Source organism: Cricetulus griseus (assembly GCF_003668045.3).
Source record: "Cricetulus griseus strain 17A/GY chromosome 1 unlocalized genomic scaffold, alternate assembly CriGri-PICRH-1.0 chr1_1, whole genome shotgun sequence".
Classification (NCBI taxonomy): Eukaryota; Metazoa; Chordata; class Mammalia; order Rodentia; family Cricetidae; genus Cricetulus; species Cricetulus griseus.
The window spans coordinates 39,634,243-39,650,531 of NW_023276807.1; the positions used below are offsets into that span (position 1 = coordinate 39,634,243).

General features: G+C 43.4%; 1 protein-coding gene across 1 annotated transcript in view; it reads right to left on the bottom strand.

The window, feature by feature from the left end:
- Enpp6 (ectonucleotide pyrophosphatase/phosphodiesterase 6) overlaps positions 1-16,289 on the bottom strand; it is a 102,495-nt gene that overhangs the window by 58,414 nt on the left and 27,792 nt on the right. Inside the window, exon 2 of the mRNA XM_027391077.2 lies at positions 4,754-4,933. Coding sequence (XP_027246878.1) covers positions 4,754-4,933 — 180 coding nt within the window. The remainder of the gene's footprint in view (positions 1-4,753; positions 4,934-16,289) is intronic.

Sequence of the window (16,289 nt, forward strand, 5' to 3'; positions counted from 1 at the left end):
GGGAGGGAGAGAAGGCCGGTAGCTATGTGAGGTTTTCTACATGGAAAGTATTTATTGGTCCAAATACCTGCACAGAACAGGAAGAGGCAGTGGCATCGAGCCAAGGCACACCCAACTTCATCCTAGGATAAATGGGTGGTTTTGTTCAAGTCTTCTTGGCATCGCAGGCTGTTGAAAATTAACATAGTAAAATCCGAAATGAAAGGACACAGAACCAGAATGCCAACCCTTAATAGACAACTATAGAATAAACTTAAAATCTGCTGTCACCGTGTAGGGCAGACTGGCAATGTGAGGAGCTAAACTGTTCTTCCCATATACTCTTGTCACCTGCTCCAATTCCCTGACTCCATGCTCAGGACAACCATCTACCCTTGGGTTGTTCTGCAATATCAATCGAAGATTCCTTTTCAAAATAAAACTTCCTTGTCATAAAAAAATAAAGGTTGTGATCACCATGTAATTAGTTCTTACCATTTTTGGAGCATAGGTGGATCCCAGTTGTACTACTCCTGGCTTATTTCAGCCTGCAACTATTCCTGAGCATGGTTTCCCCTGTATGATTCAATGACACCAGTGGGAAGGGCTTTGAAGGCTCTGTTGACAAATCCTAAATGTCTTAAGATTTGGGCTGAGGGAAGGTGGACTCTTCCCCACTGCTCAATTTTTTACCCTGTTGCTTTATCTACCTGACAGGAAGACTTGAACTACTGCCATTTCTAAGTTATACGTCTAAATATTGACTTAATGGCAAGACTCAAAGTGTCATAACACAGATCGCTGAAGCAAGGAAGATTGTCCAGGCCTCACCAAGAAGTCTGTCCAATGTCCCATTGGGAGTAGAAAAGGAAACAGAAGACGGAAGAAGAAAAATGAAATCCAGGCATGTTTAGAAGACACAAATGGCACTTCACTTAATCTTGTAGCGACAAATGAGCACTTGTTAGGTCATTGTCTGAGGCTGGAAAGGACCAGGGAGGAAAAAGACAACAGTGACCATGACTCTCTCAGCCCTTTATTGGCAGGAATGAGGGGGACTGGGACATTGCAGCCTGGGGTGGGCAGCCTACACTCAGAAAACTTCAGCGGGGTATTCACTTTTGAAGGACCTGACAGTGTCTAAGAAAAGAGACTTTTCATCTAATTTACACAAGACTTCAATCCAGATCTTTGGCTAACCTCCATGTAGGCCACAGAGGAAACCCCATTTTAGCCTCTTTTCTTCTCATTATTCACTCCACAACTGCTAATCAGGCAGTTTTACCATGACTATTAGCTGCTGAACTATGGCTTGAAAGGAGTGATAGCCTCTTCTTACCCTGAAAGAGCTGTTCTAGGAGACCAATACAATATTGTACAGGAAAATTACCTTTGAGATTATCACATATTCAGATATATATATATATATATATATATATATATATATATATATACATTCTTTCAGGTGAAAGAAAAACAATGCTCTGTAAGACAACAGCAAGAGCTTTGGAATATGACCACTGCCCCTCTCAGGATTTCCTCCCACCTTGCTATAATAGAGGCTTCTATGACTATACCTAACATCATGAACAGAGCATGTGGATGTTGGTGTGTGTGTGGGGGGGGAGTGCCAATTGTGCAGGGGGTGTCTCTCAAAACAACACAATAAAAAGAACAAAGCCAGTCAGATACCACGGAAGGTGGCTACATGGTATTGTGGCAGTATTCATCTTGGTGGTCTTTAGGCCAATGACCAGACAGTTGTCATAGTCCTCCCATGCCAATACATGCAATCTCTTGTATTTATTGATAATAATGTTTCTAAAAGTGACCTTAATGTGCAGCAAAGTCTTCTTTCTGTTTTAGACCTCACCACAACCAGCTTAGATCTGAACTTGACCCTTTAGAAAAGTCTTCCTATATTGGCCTACACTTTTTAGTATAACAACTAACTTCATGGCCCCACTTGGGTCTCTATTTCAGATAGAGGAGTACCCCTAAGCTTTTATGTTATAGTTTGGGCCACAAATGTTCCCCATAAATTAGTGCTTTGGATGCTTGTTCCCATAGCACTATTTGGGGACGCTGCAGAACCTTTAGGAGATAGGACGTAGCTGACAATAGTAGGTCACTAGGAGTGGGCCTTTGGCAGTTACAGTCTATCCTCCAATTGTAGTCTTGCTGTCTCTTCCCTGGTCCACTGTGATGTGAATGACAGTTCTCCTGCAGGCTCCATGAACTATTCTGTTCAAGTGCATGGTGCCAAGTGACTGTGGACTTCAGCCTTTGAAAACAGGAGTAAAAATAAACCCCTGCTCTCTAAAGTAGTTTCTGTCGATATATTTGGTCACAGTAATGTCAAATGTAACTGATTCTCTTTATCTGGATGCAAAGCATCCCATGTGACTGATGGTTTATGCACAGAATCCCTAGTGTCACTTTGAACTTATCCCTGTTGGTAGAATAAGTTCTTCTGCCCAATTTGGACTTAACACTGTATGTGCTGGCCTTCATGAGCCTACCTGTGATGCTTGTCCCTGCTCTGTGACAGCTTTCAGGATTCCAGCACAGCTCGGCAGTGGGGCTGCCTTCTGCAAGCTCCATCTGTCTGTGTTCTGCGATGCTTTGAGATCTGCAGAGTGCCCTGCGTAACTCTCCATGTGGCCACCTCCAGACAGCATCTTCCAAGCTCTTGTAGAAAGCCCACAACCTCAGTGCAAGCCATGTGTGACTCAGCTCTGGATTACTCATCCTTCCCTCCCCTCTCCCCCATGCCTGTCAGCAGGCCTCTCCCATAATCCACTGGGCTTTCACAATTCTCTCAGCTGTTCCCGCCCTCCCACCCTCCAGCCCAAGCCAGTGAAGTGAGATCTCTGCTGCTTTTCTCTGCCTCCCACCCAGCTAGTGCTCATTTATCCCTTCATTTCTTTTAGGCATTTACCAATAGCTGGCTCCATAATGACAAGAATCAGTATTATAGTGTTGGGGAAAGTACCATAACCACGTGCCTGGAAAAGACATATTGCACATCACCTGTTGAAAGAATGAATCCACAGTAGCAAAGCAATCATTTTGTCAGTATTGAATACCCTCATACTTTTATTTAGTGTGTGTGTGTGTGTGTGTGTGTGTGTGTGTGTGTGTGTGTGTGTGTATGTGTGTACACATGTGTAGATAATTCACTGGAGTCTGTTCTCTCCTTCCAACATGTGGGTTCCAAAGAGTGAACTCTTCCAGTTTGGTGGCAAATGCCTTTGGCTGCCCCTAAGTCTCCTCATTCTTCATGAAAGCTATTCAATGGACAGGGATGCCAGTATCCACTGGCTTTCACAGTAGCCAAGACAGGTTGTAGCTTTACTTACTTCATTACAGTGAAATATCTTTGCTTCCCAATTACCTAGGTGTATAAAGGAGTCAGCAGTAAGAGGTGTCATGAAATCCATTACCAAACAGTTGTGTGTGCTTTGATTTTTCCATTTTTAATGCGGTGGGGGAAGTTAAATGTGCATAGAAATTCAAAATATATTGGATGAAATTCTCAAATAAATAAAAACATTCTTTCTTTAAAAAGTGTATAGAAATGATATTCAACTCCTTTGTCAAAGTCAATGAGCAAACTAAAGTTGATTTCTTTTCCACATTGAAAACGTTGCACATGAAATTCATGCATGTGACACCAGAGCAAGGGAACCAGGAAATGACACTGTACCTGCTGATATTATAGAGCTCAAGAAAGGACTTTTTAAAGATGTGCACATAGAAAATATTTACCATGTATACATCTGGTAGATGATTACTATCCAGGATATACAAAGAACTCAAAGAAATAAAAATAAAGCAACAAAGAAACAAGCAAGCCGCTTAATAAATGGGATAGTGAAAGAAACAGACAGTTCAGAAAAGAAGAAATGCAAATATATGAAAAAGTCAGCCTCATTAAGTATTATTGTAATACAAATAAAAAATGCACCAACATTCCATCATATCCCAGTCAGAATAGCAATCGCTAAGAAAACAAATGACAACAAATGCTCGCACAGATGTAAATGAAAGAGAACTGAATCCTTGTGCTCTGTTGGCGGGAATATGTAAGCTAGTTTGGTCCTCCATGGAAGTAAGTACGGGAGCTTCTCAACAAGCTAGAACTAGAGCTACCAGATGACAGAGTTGCACCACTCTGACTGTTTATTCAAAGACTTCTAAGTCCTATCCTAGAAACACTTGCACATCAGTTCCTGGCAGCATGATTCACAGTGGCTAAATTATGGAACCAACGTAGGTGTGCCACAACAGAGGCAATAAGGAAAACCCAGCATACACATCCATGGTGGCTTTTATGCCATCTGTGGTAAAATGGATGCAACTGAGGACAATTATATTAAGTAAAGTAAGCCAGCCTCGGAAAAACAAAGACCATGCTTTCTCTCATCCGTGGTCCCTAGTTTTTGTAGTCACATGAAATCATATGTATATATCAAATAAAAATAGAAGTGAAGTTATCTAGGTGAAAAAAGGGGGTTAGTGTAAGAGAGGAGGGGTAATGGGTTAGTGAGGGATAGAGGAGGGAATTCACTTAATATAAAATATATACCTTTAATTTAAAAATTTAAAATTCCTAAAATTTTTAATGTGCCTTTAGAACATAGTTCTTAGGTAGAAATCCCATCTTTCAACCAGGGCGTGGTCTTTGGAGGACTCTACCTTATTTTCCTGGGCAGACTCCATGGTGTTTGAGATTTGGAAGAAGGGAGAGGCCTGAGGTCAGCACACTCACCTGGCCAATAATACATGTAGACCTTCCTCCTGGCCTTCATCAGCGTGATCCACAGCGGCTCTGATCCATTCCACCAGAGGGGCATCAGGCTGTCTCGGTTGACCCCAATGTCAAATGACTTGTTGATTGTGGAATCCCACATGTAGTTCCCAATCATTTGGTGGACCTCACAATGGCGGCCTGCAGGGATGAGGTAGCACAGGGTCACTTGATTCTTTGTTTATAGTCTTTATTTAATCTGATTGCAAGAGCTTTTTGTTCTCATGTAGGAAAGAGAGAAAGTACCACAACTTGTTCTTTCTGTTGTCACCATGGAGGCTTCTTTTTCATAGATAATGTCATGAGGACAAACAAGATAGCCACCAACAGGTTTGAGGCCAGCCAAAGCAGTGTAATGTTCTGTTTTAAGTTACACTGAGGGGACTGGTGAGATGGTTTAGTATGTAAAAGAGCTTACCACAAAGCTTGACAACCTGAGTTCAATTTCCAGAACCTTCATAGTGGAAGGAGAGAACTGATTCTCTCAAGCTATCCTCTACCCTCAGGTACTCTGACTTCTGTGTGAGTGGCACACACACACACACACACACACACACACACACACACACACACACACACACTTACACATATACTAAAAAATTATAGCTACAGTGAAGGTACTTTGGGCAGAATTTGGCCATCTCTTCATAGCCTGAGGTCTACATAGGCATCAGCCTGGAAAGAGTGGATTCTTGTTAGAGGAGGCCTAGATTCTCACTGCAGAGACAGTTCTGCATCCCTTCAATTCTCCTTCCACAAGATCAAGGATCCAGATTCTAGGAACATGACTCTCCCCTTTCTTGGAAGAGACTGGGTTACTGCTTCAGTGGTAAACAATGATCCACCCTATAATGTTTGGAACCAAATAGTGCAAAACAGACTCCAGTTGAAAACAAAACAAACAAACAAACAAAACAAACAAACAAAAGCAAGAAAACACTCCTCCACATGGAGTGAGGTACCACAGCAAGGGCTGGACAGAGCTCCTCCATTCCAGAGGAGAAACCAGATTGAAAGTTGCAACCTCTGGGACTCTTTGAAACACTAGATTAAATTATTTATTTTAGAGCAATCTGTTGCATCTTTAAGTTAAAAATAACACAAACTTTGGCAAGGGCATCAAAAATTGCTGCAATCTGAGCAAGTGAGGAGACAGACTTAAGCAAGCTGCATAAGTTAGTGTAATCAGAGTAGTGTTTTCTGTTTGCTGCTGTTGTTTCCTATGGTCTCCCCACCCCTCTCAATCCTGTTTTTAAACCAAAACAATGAGGAACTACTATGCACAATTTTGAAAAACTGAAAGTCAAAGTTTATAAAAGGGGAAGTTTTGTCTCTCATCACAGAAAGCCAGACACACAACAAGCCAACGTTAAACGTAAAGCTCAAGGAGCTAAAGAAAAGAGTTTGTACTCTAAGCTGAAGCATAAGCTTTTGCTTGTGAACTAACAAAATTTAAAACTGAAACAGAGCAGAGAGAATCATCAAGCAATTTCTCCGTGGTTAAGGAATTTAACACACACACACACACACACACACACACACACACACGTGCGCACTCGTGTTCCTATCTACTATATATTGTGATAACAAAGAGAGCCTGGTCTTTGCCCTCAAGTGGTTTCTAATTTAACACCAAGCAGAGGGTCTTTGCATAAAAAAGACCAGCTTCCAGGGACCCAAAAAGCTAGAAAGGGGACCAGACTGCAGCTTCCCTTCAGATCATGACCATGAACAATGTCCCTGTCGCTCAGGAGAAAGGCATCTAGTTCAAGTAGAAACATCTTCGTTCTTCATTCAAAACTTCTAGTTCAGGAAACTTGAAGCACATAAAGGATCCCCCTCCCCCTGTGCCCTGGAAAAGTGCTTGTGATATCCTCCTTTAAAACAATGAATTTAGACTCCTTTATCTTCTTAAGGCTGTTTGTTCATGCTTCCATTAGCCAATCATGATAATGGCGACTGCAAAGGTACTTTACCGAAGATGCCGAGTACCACGAAGCACAAAACAATCAAAAGTAATCTCTAACATACTTCAAACAACCGCCGAAACCTAAGTCATAGGCAATCCCTTTTCCTTAACCTCCATCCCCAGTGCACAGAATCTGCCCAAGCCCTCCCACCCTTCTTTACTCTCTGCTGTATAGCTGAAAACTTAAGAGCGGTTCCTTGCACATGGTAGAGTTATTGTGTCTGGATTGAGAGGTGGGAGGCAGGGAAGGAAGAAGGAAGAAAGCAGGGGAGAGAGAGGGGAGAGTCTGGAAAGCATTTCTGGGGGATCCAGACATTTCACAGAGAATTACCCCAGACTCATGTTCAGAGGTTGGATTTTTTTGTTTGTTTGGTGGATTGCTCTTATTGTTCAAAGGCTGAAAAGCAGGTACCAGGCCAGTCCCCAGGGCCAGCTCTCTATTGCAGAAAAACTGCCTTTCTGGAAGCCAGCAGGAGACTGGACACCCCTAGCCCACCTGCCCTCTCTCTTCTCCCCCAGCTCAGCCATCTTCGCTCCCATGAGCACAGCAAGGCTGGCAGTGTGTGCTTGGAGCAGCCTCAGCCCTGACTTCAGAACATTTCTTTACCCAGCCCCCCCTCTCTTCTCTCTCTCTCTCTCTCTCTCTCTCTCTCTCTCTCTCTCTCTCTCAACTCATTCTTGTGATTTTATTGCCGGGGGTGAAAGCAGTAGCTGAGAAAACAGAACAGAACAAAACAAAACACAGTGTACCAGCTTCACAGCCTACAGAGTGCTCATCTCCATATTCCTGCCTGACCCATATCTATTTTTACACATCTGTGGGGCTTGATTTTTCTCCAGCTTGTGCTTTCTGCAGAGCCTTGCTATGGCTTAGTTATCTGGAACATTGACTCAGTGCGCTAGGAGAAACTTTCCACAGCACAGTTTTCAATATTTTCCAGCAACGATGCACAGTCTTACTTAGTGTGTTCTGGTGCCATGGCACCACCAGAGGCTTTCCAGCCCCACACCAAGTACCATATTTCTACCAGTGCAAAATTGGACAGCCTTCACATGACACAGGAAATTAGAGACTCTGGGCACTGTATCTGTCACTGGTGGTCACAAAAACTTTCTCTTGACTGAACTTTAACCAGGCTCCTTGTCCTCTGAGCCTTCTATTCAACCACACCTGGCTTTAGGTTTCCCTCTTGGGGAGTCCAATTTGAGCAAGAATACTGCTACATGGTTTTGGGGAAAACCCACTCCGACATTCTCAAATGCTTCTCAGTTGTGATAGAACACTGGCCCAAAGCAACTTAGGTCAATTTCCATGTCACAATATGTCACTGAAGAGAGCTATGGCAAGAACTACGGGCAAGAACCTGGAGGCAGGAACTGAAGCAGAGGCCATGGAGAGGTGCTGCTTCCTGGCTTGCTCAGCCTGCTCTCTTATACAGCCAAGGCTGGGTCTTCCTACTTCAATCATCAATAACAAAAATGTCCAAATATATTCCAAATAGTATGGGATATACTAAGAACTCCTTATCGCTTATTGAAAAGTCAGGTGTAACTGCATCCCTGCATTTTCTCTGATCATTTCCCTTGTTGCTTTGAAGAGCATCTTTTTACTTTTTCCTGTCTGTAGTGACAGCAGGACTAAGGAGCATCCCAAAGAAGCACCACAAGATACATGAACATACAGCCTGTATGTCTGGAAGGGCCAAAGGGGGAATCTTGGACTTGATGGGTGAAGGGTCTCCCACATGCCACACAAAGATGACAGTGTTTAGAGAAGCATGAAGAGATGAGACACTGGTTATTTCTTAGGACAAAATAAAGATGATTGCTTTTTAAAACTACACTCGCTGATGAAAATAAGAATGTGGCTTACTTGCTTTGAAAAGAGAAGAACTCTCAAAGTGGTTCCAGCACACTAAATAGATCCAAAACTGGACTCCTTCAAGATCCCAGCAATAAACAAATAGTGCCATTTAATTTGGGGCTATTTAGTGGAGAGGACTAGAGTAGTCAGTGGTGAAACAACACAGGGAGAGTTACTTCCAACTCCCAGGGCTAAAGACAAGGGAAAGGGTGTCATCATCAAGGACCCTCCTCTATCTATCAAAACCCCCTTCCATAGACTATAGGCCCACTGCAAAAGATGAAGTGACACACATGGACAACAGAATACAAAGGCTTTTAAAAAGAAATTTGCATTGATAGTTTTAACAGAAGTCCTTAGGTAAATATCAGAGGCCACATGGGCTGTGTATCCCCTGACACAGACATGTAAGGTTTAGGGTACCACTGGGCACATCTCAGACAGAAATGGAAGGGGCCTCAGGTGTCCCCTCTCCTCTCGGATCCCCCAACACTTGATCCATGGCGTATGAATTAGTACTCAATACAGTTGTCCTCCTTTGTGAAAGGTTTTCTTTTTCTCAGTTTCAGCCACTCAAGATAAACCACAGCCTAGAAACATGGACTATTCTAGAAATAAGTGATCCATATGCTTTAAGTTGCTCACCAGTCTAAGGGTTACTCTCACACAAGCACGGTGATACAAAAAAGTGGATGGAAAACGTGGCTACTAAATGAGTAACAAGAAGGTAGTGCATACAGCAAGGAAACCCGAATGAAGCAATGTCTCATGTCACGAGTGAGAGAGAAAGTGTGGGTGTGAGAGTTCATCATACACCCCAGTAATAGTTCAGAATAGCTTCCTAGGGATCCATGAAAACTGAAAGTACAATGCAATGAGAAAGAGCAAACGAGATGGAGGGCAAGAGCGAGCACAAGAGAGCGCATCAACAGGACTTTCATTACAGCAGGTTGTGACAGTTGCTCATTCTTATTAGTTGTGATTGTTAGCCTCTTCCTGTGCCTGGTTTATAAACTACACTTTCTTGTAAGTCTTTATGTAGGAAGTAGCAAAGTATGCACACAGTTTAATTCTGTCCATTATTATGATAGGCATCCACTGGAGGTCTTTGAGCACAGTCCACACTTGATGGGCCCACAGAAAAATAGGGTGTGGTATGGTTTTCCTGGATCTGTGAAACTACCTCCCTCAAGCAATGGATAGCTTCAAGGGGACAAATCAGGCTAGAGTGCAAGGGCCAGAGTTGAAATCCAAAAGATGAGCCGTTTTCCTGGGGCATCTTGGGATCAGAGGCTGCAGTGAGACCCTGTTGGTGTGAAGTTTCTAACAGAGTGGAGGCAGGACGGAGAGAGGGGTGAGGGTGGGAAATGGAGCTTGACAGGTGTTTGGTGGGTAGTTTAAAAAGAGCTGCAATTACCAATCCCAGGCCACCTTGAATGTATCCCATTCTAGTTGCTTTTGCCTTGTGGCGTTACAGCATAGCTCTCAGACACTGACAGACTTCTGCCATTTGATTTTCAGGTGGAAAAAGTAAAGGCTCATTGTGGCTGAGTGCTGTGGTTGGGCCAACACAACTAGTGAGGGGGCAGAGTATTGGGGTAAAAATGAATGTCTCACTCAACATGCTTGCCAGCACCAGAACCCAGTCCTCAAGCCCAGTCCCCCAAGCTTTGGGGCTCTGCACAGCAATTGTCTCAGACACCATGCTGTCCACATGGAGGCACACAGAACTCCAGAATACCAGACAGACTGTCTTATCCCACAACCAACTATCCACCCCCCCTCTAGCATCCTTGGAAGTAACTCTTAAGGGTGGGATTCTGGCTGACAAAGGAGATGGTGATCTCAGATCTCCTCTCCCTCTGGAAAGAGTCCAGCTGTGGAAAGAGAGGCTCCCAAAGTTCCGAAATCTGGGGTCTCAGGTTAATGCATTTTAGACACTGGTCATATATACATATTCCCTTAAACTGACATGGTGCCAAGAAATATCTTTATATATCCAATTCCAAGCCAGGCAGCTTAAGGACGTGTTCTGCAAGTCAGAAATTTAGACATTGGAGCCCTCATACCACATGTTCTTGAGCATTTGGGAGGCTAAGGATTAAGTTAGACTCTGTTTAGGTTAGGGAACTTTTCAAATAACTTCCTTTCAGCCAAGACATGTAAAAGAATTAACCACGCATTGCTCCAAGCACTTAACTTACAAATTGAAATTTGTTTTGCATATCACCCCTGTTGAGAAATATTTATCCTATTTTCTTAGCTTATTTGAAGATCAAGTTTAGTATGGTAAAGGTAAAGGAGTAGTTTCACATAAAGCATGCAAGATTAAGTTGAAATAGGAAACTCACAGTTTGTACTTCTTTAAAAGTGACTACTGATGTGTGTGCCAGACAGGCTCATGACTAGAGTGAGTCACAAATTTTGCAAGTCCAAGATAGCAGGAGATAGCAGGCTTTGATTAGAGTGTGAAGTGTAAGAACTGCAATAAAAAAAAACCCAAAATGTTAAAAGAGATTTCTTGCTGGAGACATTCACACCCATAGTTTTGAGGTCACCAGACACGGTGTGGGGGAGCACTGTTTTATGATTCTGGAGGGCCTGGTAGTGTCAAACAATTCCTTAACAGTGAAAATATGGAATAAAACTAATTGTTTCTGGCATAGGAAGAAAAATGAAAGTTCTGGACTTCTGCCTTGAACACTTCTACTTTTGGAAAGTTTGTTTTTTATCAAAGCTCAAAGGAGTCCTAGAGATAGCTCAATGATAAAGTCCTGGATTCAGTCCTCAGCACATCGAGATGGGAAAAGAGCTAGAAGAAGTCTGGCGAACTGTAGGAACCAGAGAGGTCGAGGACACCAGAAGAACATGGCCCACAGAATCAACCAAGCAGGGCTCATGGAGACTGAAGTCACACCACGCAGGCAATCATGGAGTCCCTGCACGGCTCTGCCCTGTTGTGGTCGTTAGCTTGCTCTTGTGGCACTCCTGACAGTTAGGGAATGGGGGTGTCTCTGACTCTTTTGTCTGCTCTTAGGACCCCTTTCCTTCTACTGCGATGCCTTGCCCAACCTTGATATAAGAGGGTTTGTGCTTAGTCTCATTGTATCTTGTTAAGGCATGTTATGTGGATAGCCCTGGGAGGCCTGCTCTTTACCAAAGAGAAACAATATCTGGGGGAGATGGGAAGTGTGTCGGGGGAACTGGGAGGAGAAACTGCAGTTGAGATGTATCCTATGAAGAATAAACATAACTAAATAAATAAGTTTCCAGTCGATAAAATCCACTTCCATCTCTGTGCAAATTCGAGTGGCTGAGTTCATTACAAGTGAAAAAGGATTTTTTGCTAGGTGATGGTGGCACGTGGGTTTAATCCCAGCACTTGGGAGGCAAAAGCAGGTGGATCTCTGTGAGTTCAAGGCCAGCCTGGGCTACAGATCCAGTGCTAGGACAGGCTCTCTAAGTTTGAGAGAAACTCTGTCTCAAAAAAACAAGCAAACAAACAAAAAAACCAACCAAACAAAAAGCAAACAAACAAAAAAAAGGAAGTGAAAAAGGATTTCTTTGTATCTTTTGGTATCTTGTCAAATAACCAAATATCTTGTATGGGGTTTGGAAGGAGAAATAGCTCATTTTGATCACCTTTCCTTCCATAGATGGAACTCAGCCTATACCTGTACCCTAAAACCCCGCCACTGACCTTTCCCTGTGGTAAGGTTCCAGCTTCCTTTCTAATGTACTCAGCTACTCTTTGTTCCCCAGAGTTCCTCAGACTTATGGAGATGGTGACTTGAGACTCAGAGACACCAGGCTCCTATCCCTCCAATACTGCCTGGCTACAGGAGGTGGGAGCCCTCTCTTCTGTTCCTTTTCTTCCCTAAGACAAGAGACTTAGAGTCAAAAGGAGTTATCCAGCTGTCTGGCCTAGGGCAGGAGTCAGTAGTAAGGATGGGGGAATTTAATTAACGAAGAACAAGGCAGAGTTAAGTCTTGGATGCAAGCCATGGTCTCCAGTCAAGCTTTTAATTGGTCCATGGGTGATCTCCAAAAAGGATGATCAGATTCCAAATTGTCACCCGAGTAACCCTCAATGCTAGCCATTGATAGATCAAAGCCAGCTCTTTTAGGAGTGTACACTAACAATGACTTCAATCAAGTATTGTGAACCAACCAAACAGCCAAACCTTCTCCCCCTTCTGTAGAGAGAAGCAAGCCGAAGAAAAGTTTTGTTTGTTGTTTACTGAACAGCAGAAATACCATTTCTCATAGTTATGGAGGCTGAGAAATCCAAGACTGAAGGCAGCAGATTTGGGGTTTCCTCACACAGAGGACAGGGTGGTAGGGGTTTTTTCTTTCTTTCATCAGAACACTAATCATATCTGAGGGCTTTGCCTTCCTCACCTATTCACCCCCAAACTCTCTATCTATTAATATCATCTCTTTGGAGGTGGAGACTTTAGGGGACATAAAAATTGTCATCACTTAGTGTCTCTGTAGTTGTTTCATCATTCTGTGAGATTGACTATTGTTTGTTTTGTTAATTTGCTTTTAATGTTCAGGGAGCTGTGACCAAAACAGTGGCCAGCCTTGGTTAGCTATTTCATATGATTTGGGACAGACACTGACAAGCTTCTTGTGAATTGAGGGTTTTCAGTGTGCTAAAGGGAAAGGCAGTCCCCACACGCCCAGATTTGTGTTAGTTTCATTGTTCTTTCACCTGGGAGCCTGCAGCAGGGAACTTGGCCCTGCAGCTTCAAAGCAAGTCTCGGATGACTCGGCTTCAGATACCTTTAAAAATAAAAGCACACAGAGCTTTAATTATGACCCAGATTGTTGCACCCTACACAGTTTAAAACAAAGTTCATTGAAGTATTTTAGTGTGTGTGTGCTCTCTCTCTCTCTCTCTCTCTCTCTCTCTCTCTCTCTCTCTCTCTCTCTCACATTTGGCAGTCAGAGGCCAAATTGCTGGAGTCAGTTCTCTCCTTCCACCATGTGAGTTCCAGGGACGGAATTCAAGTCACTAGGCTTGGCAGCAGACACTCTCAGCCACTTGGCCATCTCACTGGCCAGTGGAAAGCTCATTTTTGTCAGCATCATTCATTTACTTTGTTGACGCTAGATTCTGTTAAGTTGACATAATGCTGGCCTAGCTAAGCATACAGCCTCAGGCCAGAAACTCCCATACACCAGACTAGCCTCTCTCTGTGTAGTCAGGACTTAACAGCATCCCTGTAGCTAATGTCAGCATCATATCCCATTATAGCCACAGCTTACATGTCCCAGTCAGTGATCAGCAATGACCAAACTACAAACAAATGTACTTGGAATGGACGTGGGACCTGGTTAATAACATGGGTGTATTGTGTTTCCTGGGTGTTGTGCTGAAAGATATTTTGCCTCAGGGTTGGAAGACTAAACTCAATGAGCAATTCAGCACTTTGATAGGTAGGAGAAATGTCTTTTTGTTGCATTGATAATTTCAATTTAAGGGGTCCATACCACCAAAAAAGGGGACTGTGGACTCTGTGTATGTGCATGCACGTGTGTGTTGGTGGTGGTGGTGGTAGTTTTTGTTGTTTTAAGTTAGCCGAGTTGACTCCAGGAAGTATGATAACTGGCGTTCAGGACCTGTGAGTTGGCTGTGTCCTCACAACACTTTTGGAGGCCAATAGACTGAAGTGAAATCCTATCCCTGTTACTCACTAGTCCTGGGACCTCACCCAGCCGGCTGAGCTTTACCAACCTTCAGTTTCCCATCTGAGAGGTCTTTTCTGAGTAACCCAGGGCCTTGCACAAGCAATAATTCTACCATTGACCTATCCCCACAGTCCCAATTGCTTATTTAAGAAATGGATATATATCATCATGCCTTCTAGCAAGGTTAAATGATGGTTGGTAGTGGCCTGGGGTAACACAGGCCAATGGTAAATGTACACTGATATACCCCCATTAAAAGATTGCCTTATTGAGCAGGGTACACTTGTAAGAGGTACCTTGGAAGGATGGTATCTTTCTAGGCAGTGTGTTTTTTACACGGTATTTACTTCCCAATCTCCCTGAAGACAAATCGAAGAAGCGTTACCACCTACACTTTACTGTGGACAGACCCGTGAGCAAGATGCCAGCTAGACTCTGACCAGCAGGCTCAGCATAGCTGAGACAGTGTCTGCTAAGACATGAGAAATGCCTGACCTGACACTGCCCTCTACTGGTGCTAAAAAGAATCTCCACTACTCCTTTGGTAGCCAGATGCTAGCTTGCTGAGCCTTGCCAGCCTTGTGGTCAGCCTTTTCATGGCCTGTCTTGAACATACATCTATAAGAGCCATGACATTCTTGTCTGTGCCTGTCTTTGTACTGCAGGATTGGGTTGGGAGAGTCAAACATGGTTGCATTCAGCAAGACGGACCACAGTCCTTAATATCACCTGACCCGGTCATGTTTTTCTGCTTCTTTTTAAAATGTCAAACTCAGTGTCAAGCACTTACAGACTGAGTCATCTTCATTAGCCCACACTGACTTTCTTTCTTTCTTTTTTTTTTTTTTTGCTATCTGACTCATGTATTAGGTACATTTGGAGATTCCGAGGTGAAACAGGAAGCAAGAGAAACCAGCAAGCTGCTGAGATAACAAGTTAATACAAGGCAAAGGTGGACTTCCATTTCCTTTAAAACAGATTAGGCACAGCGTTAGGGGTAGAAGACTGAATTTGATGTTCATAACCGTACTGAGCTTTATCTTAATGGCACAGATCCTTTTTTTTTTTTTAATTTTGGAGGCAGGGTTTCTCTGTGTAGCCCTGGCTGTCCTAGAACTTTCTCTGTAAACCAGGCTGGCCTGCTTGTGCCTCTGCTGGGATTAAAGGCACGCACCACCATCACCAGGCTAAAAGCATAGATCTTTTGTCCGTATGCAGCTGGCACTTGGCAATTTACTCGAGGATTTTACTATTTTCCCAAAGGATTCGTTTGGCAAAATCTGAAGATTTGAACACGTTCCTGGAGTTTTCTGCTAAGGGACTAGGTTACATCCCCTGGGACTCTGTCTCTAAAAGCAGAGTCAACATCCAAAAAGTTGTTAGAGACATTGCTTAAACACTTTCCCATGACTGTGCTATTTACTATTTTCAAGCATGGTGTCATGTGCTGTGAAAAACCTAAGAAGGGGCAGGTGACAGGATCCCAGCTTCAGGGGGTCTGACAGTACAGTACCAGAAAGTGCTATCCAGGGATAATGTGGGAAATGCCAGGACAGTATGCAGTATGCATGAGGGCCAGAGCTGGTCACCCATTATAGAGCACCCTGCTGGTTACAGTCTTCAGAACCCTGAAGGAAACAGATGGGAAGAGTCATTCTCTAGTGAAACTGAGGCAGGACTTCAGAGAAACAGCTAAAGGGAATGGACTAAAGAGACAGCTCTTCCTAGACCAGAAGCCTCCAGAAGATTCCTAGATGATTCTTTTGGTAATAATACAGAATCAACCAAACCCTTGATCACCTCCAAAGCAACATATGGCATAGTGCTTCAACCCTGTTCCAAGCTAGTGAAATATGCACGATGCGATGTGCTGGGGACACGCCTAATAATAACGGGTGACAGTGACGACTTGCACTATCCGCCAAGCTCTGTGCTGAGAGATTTCTAGAATTATTGCCTGATGGCAG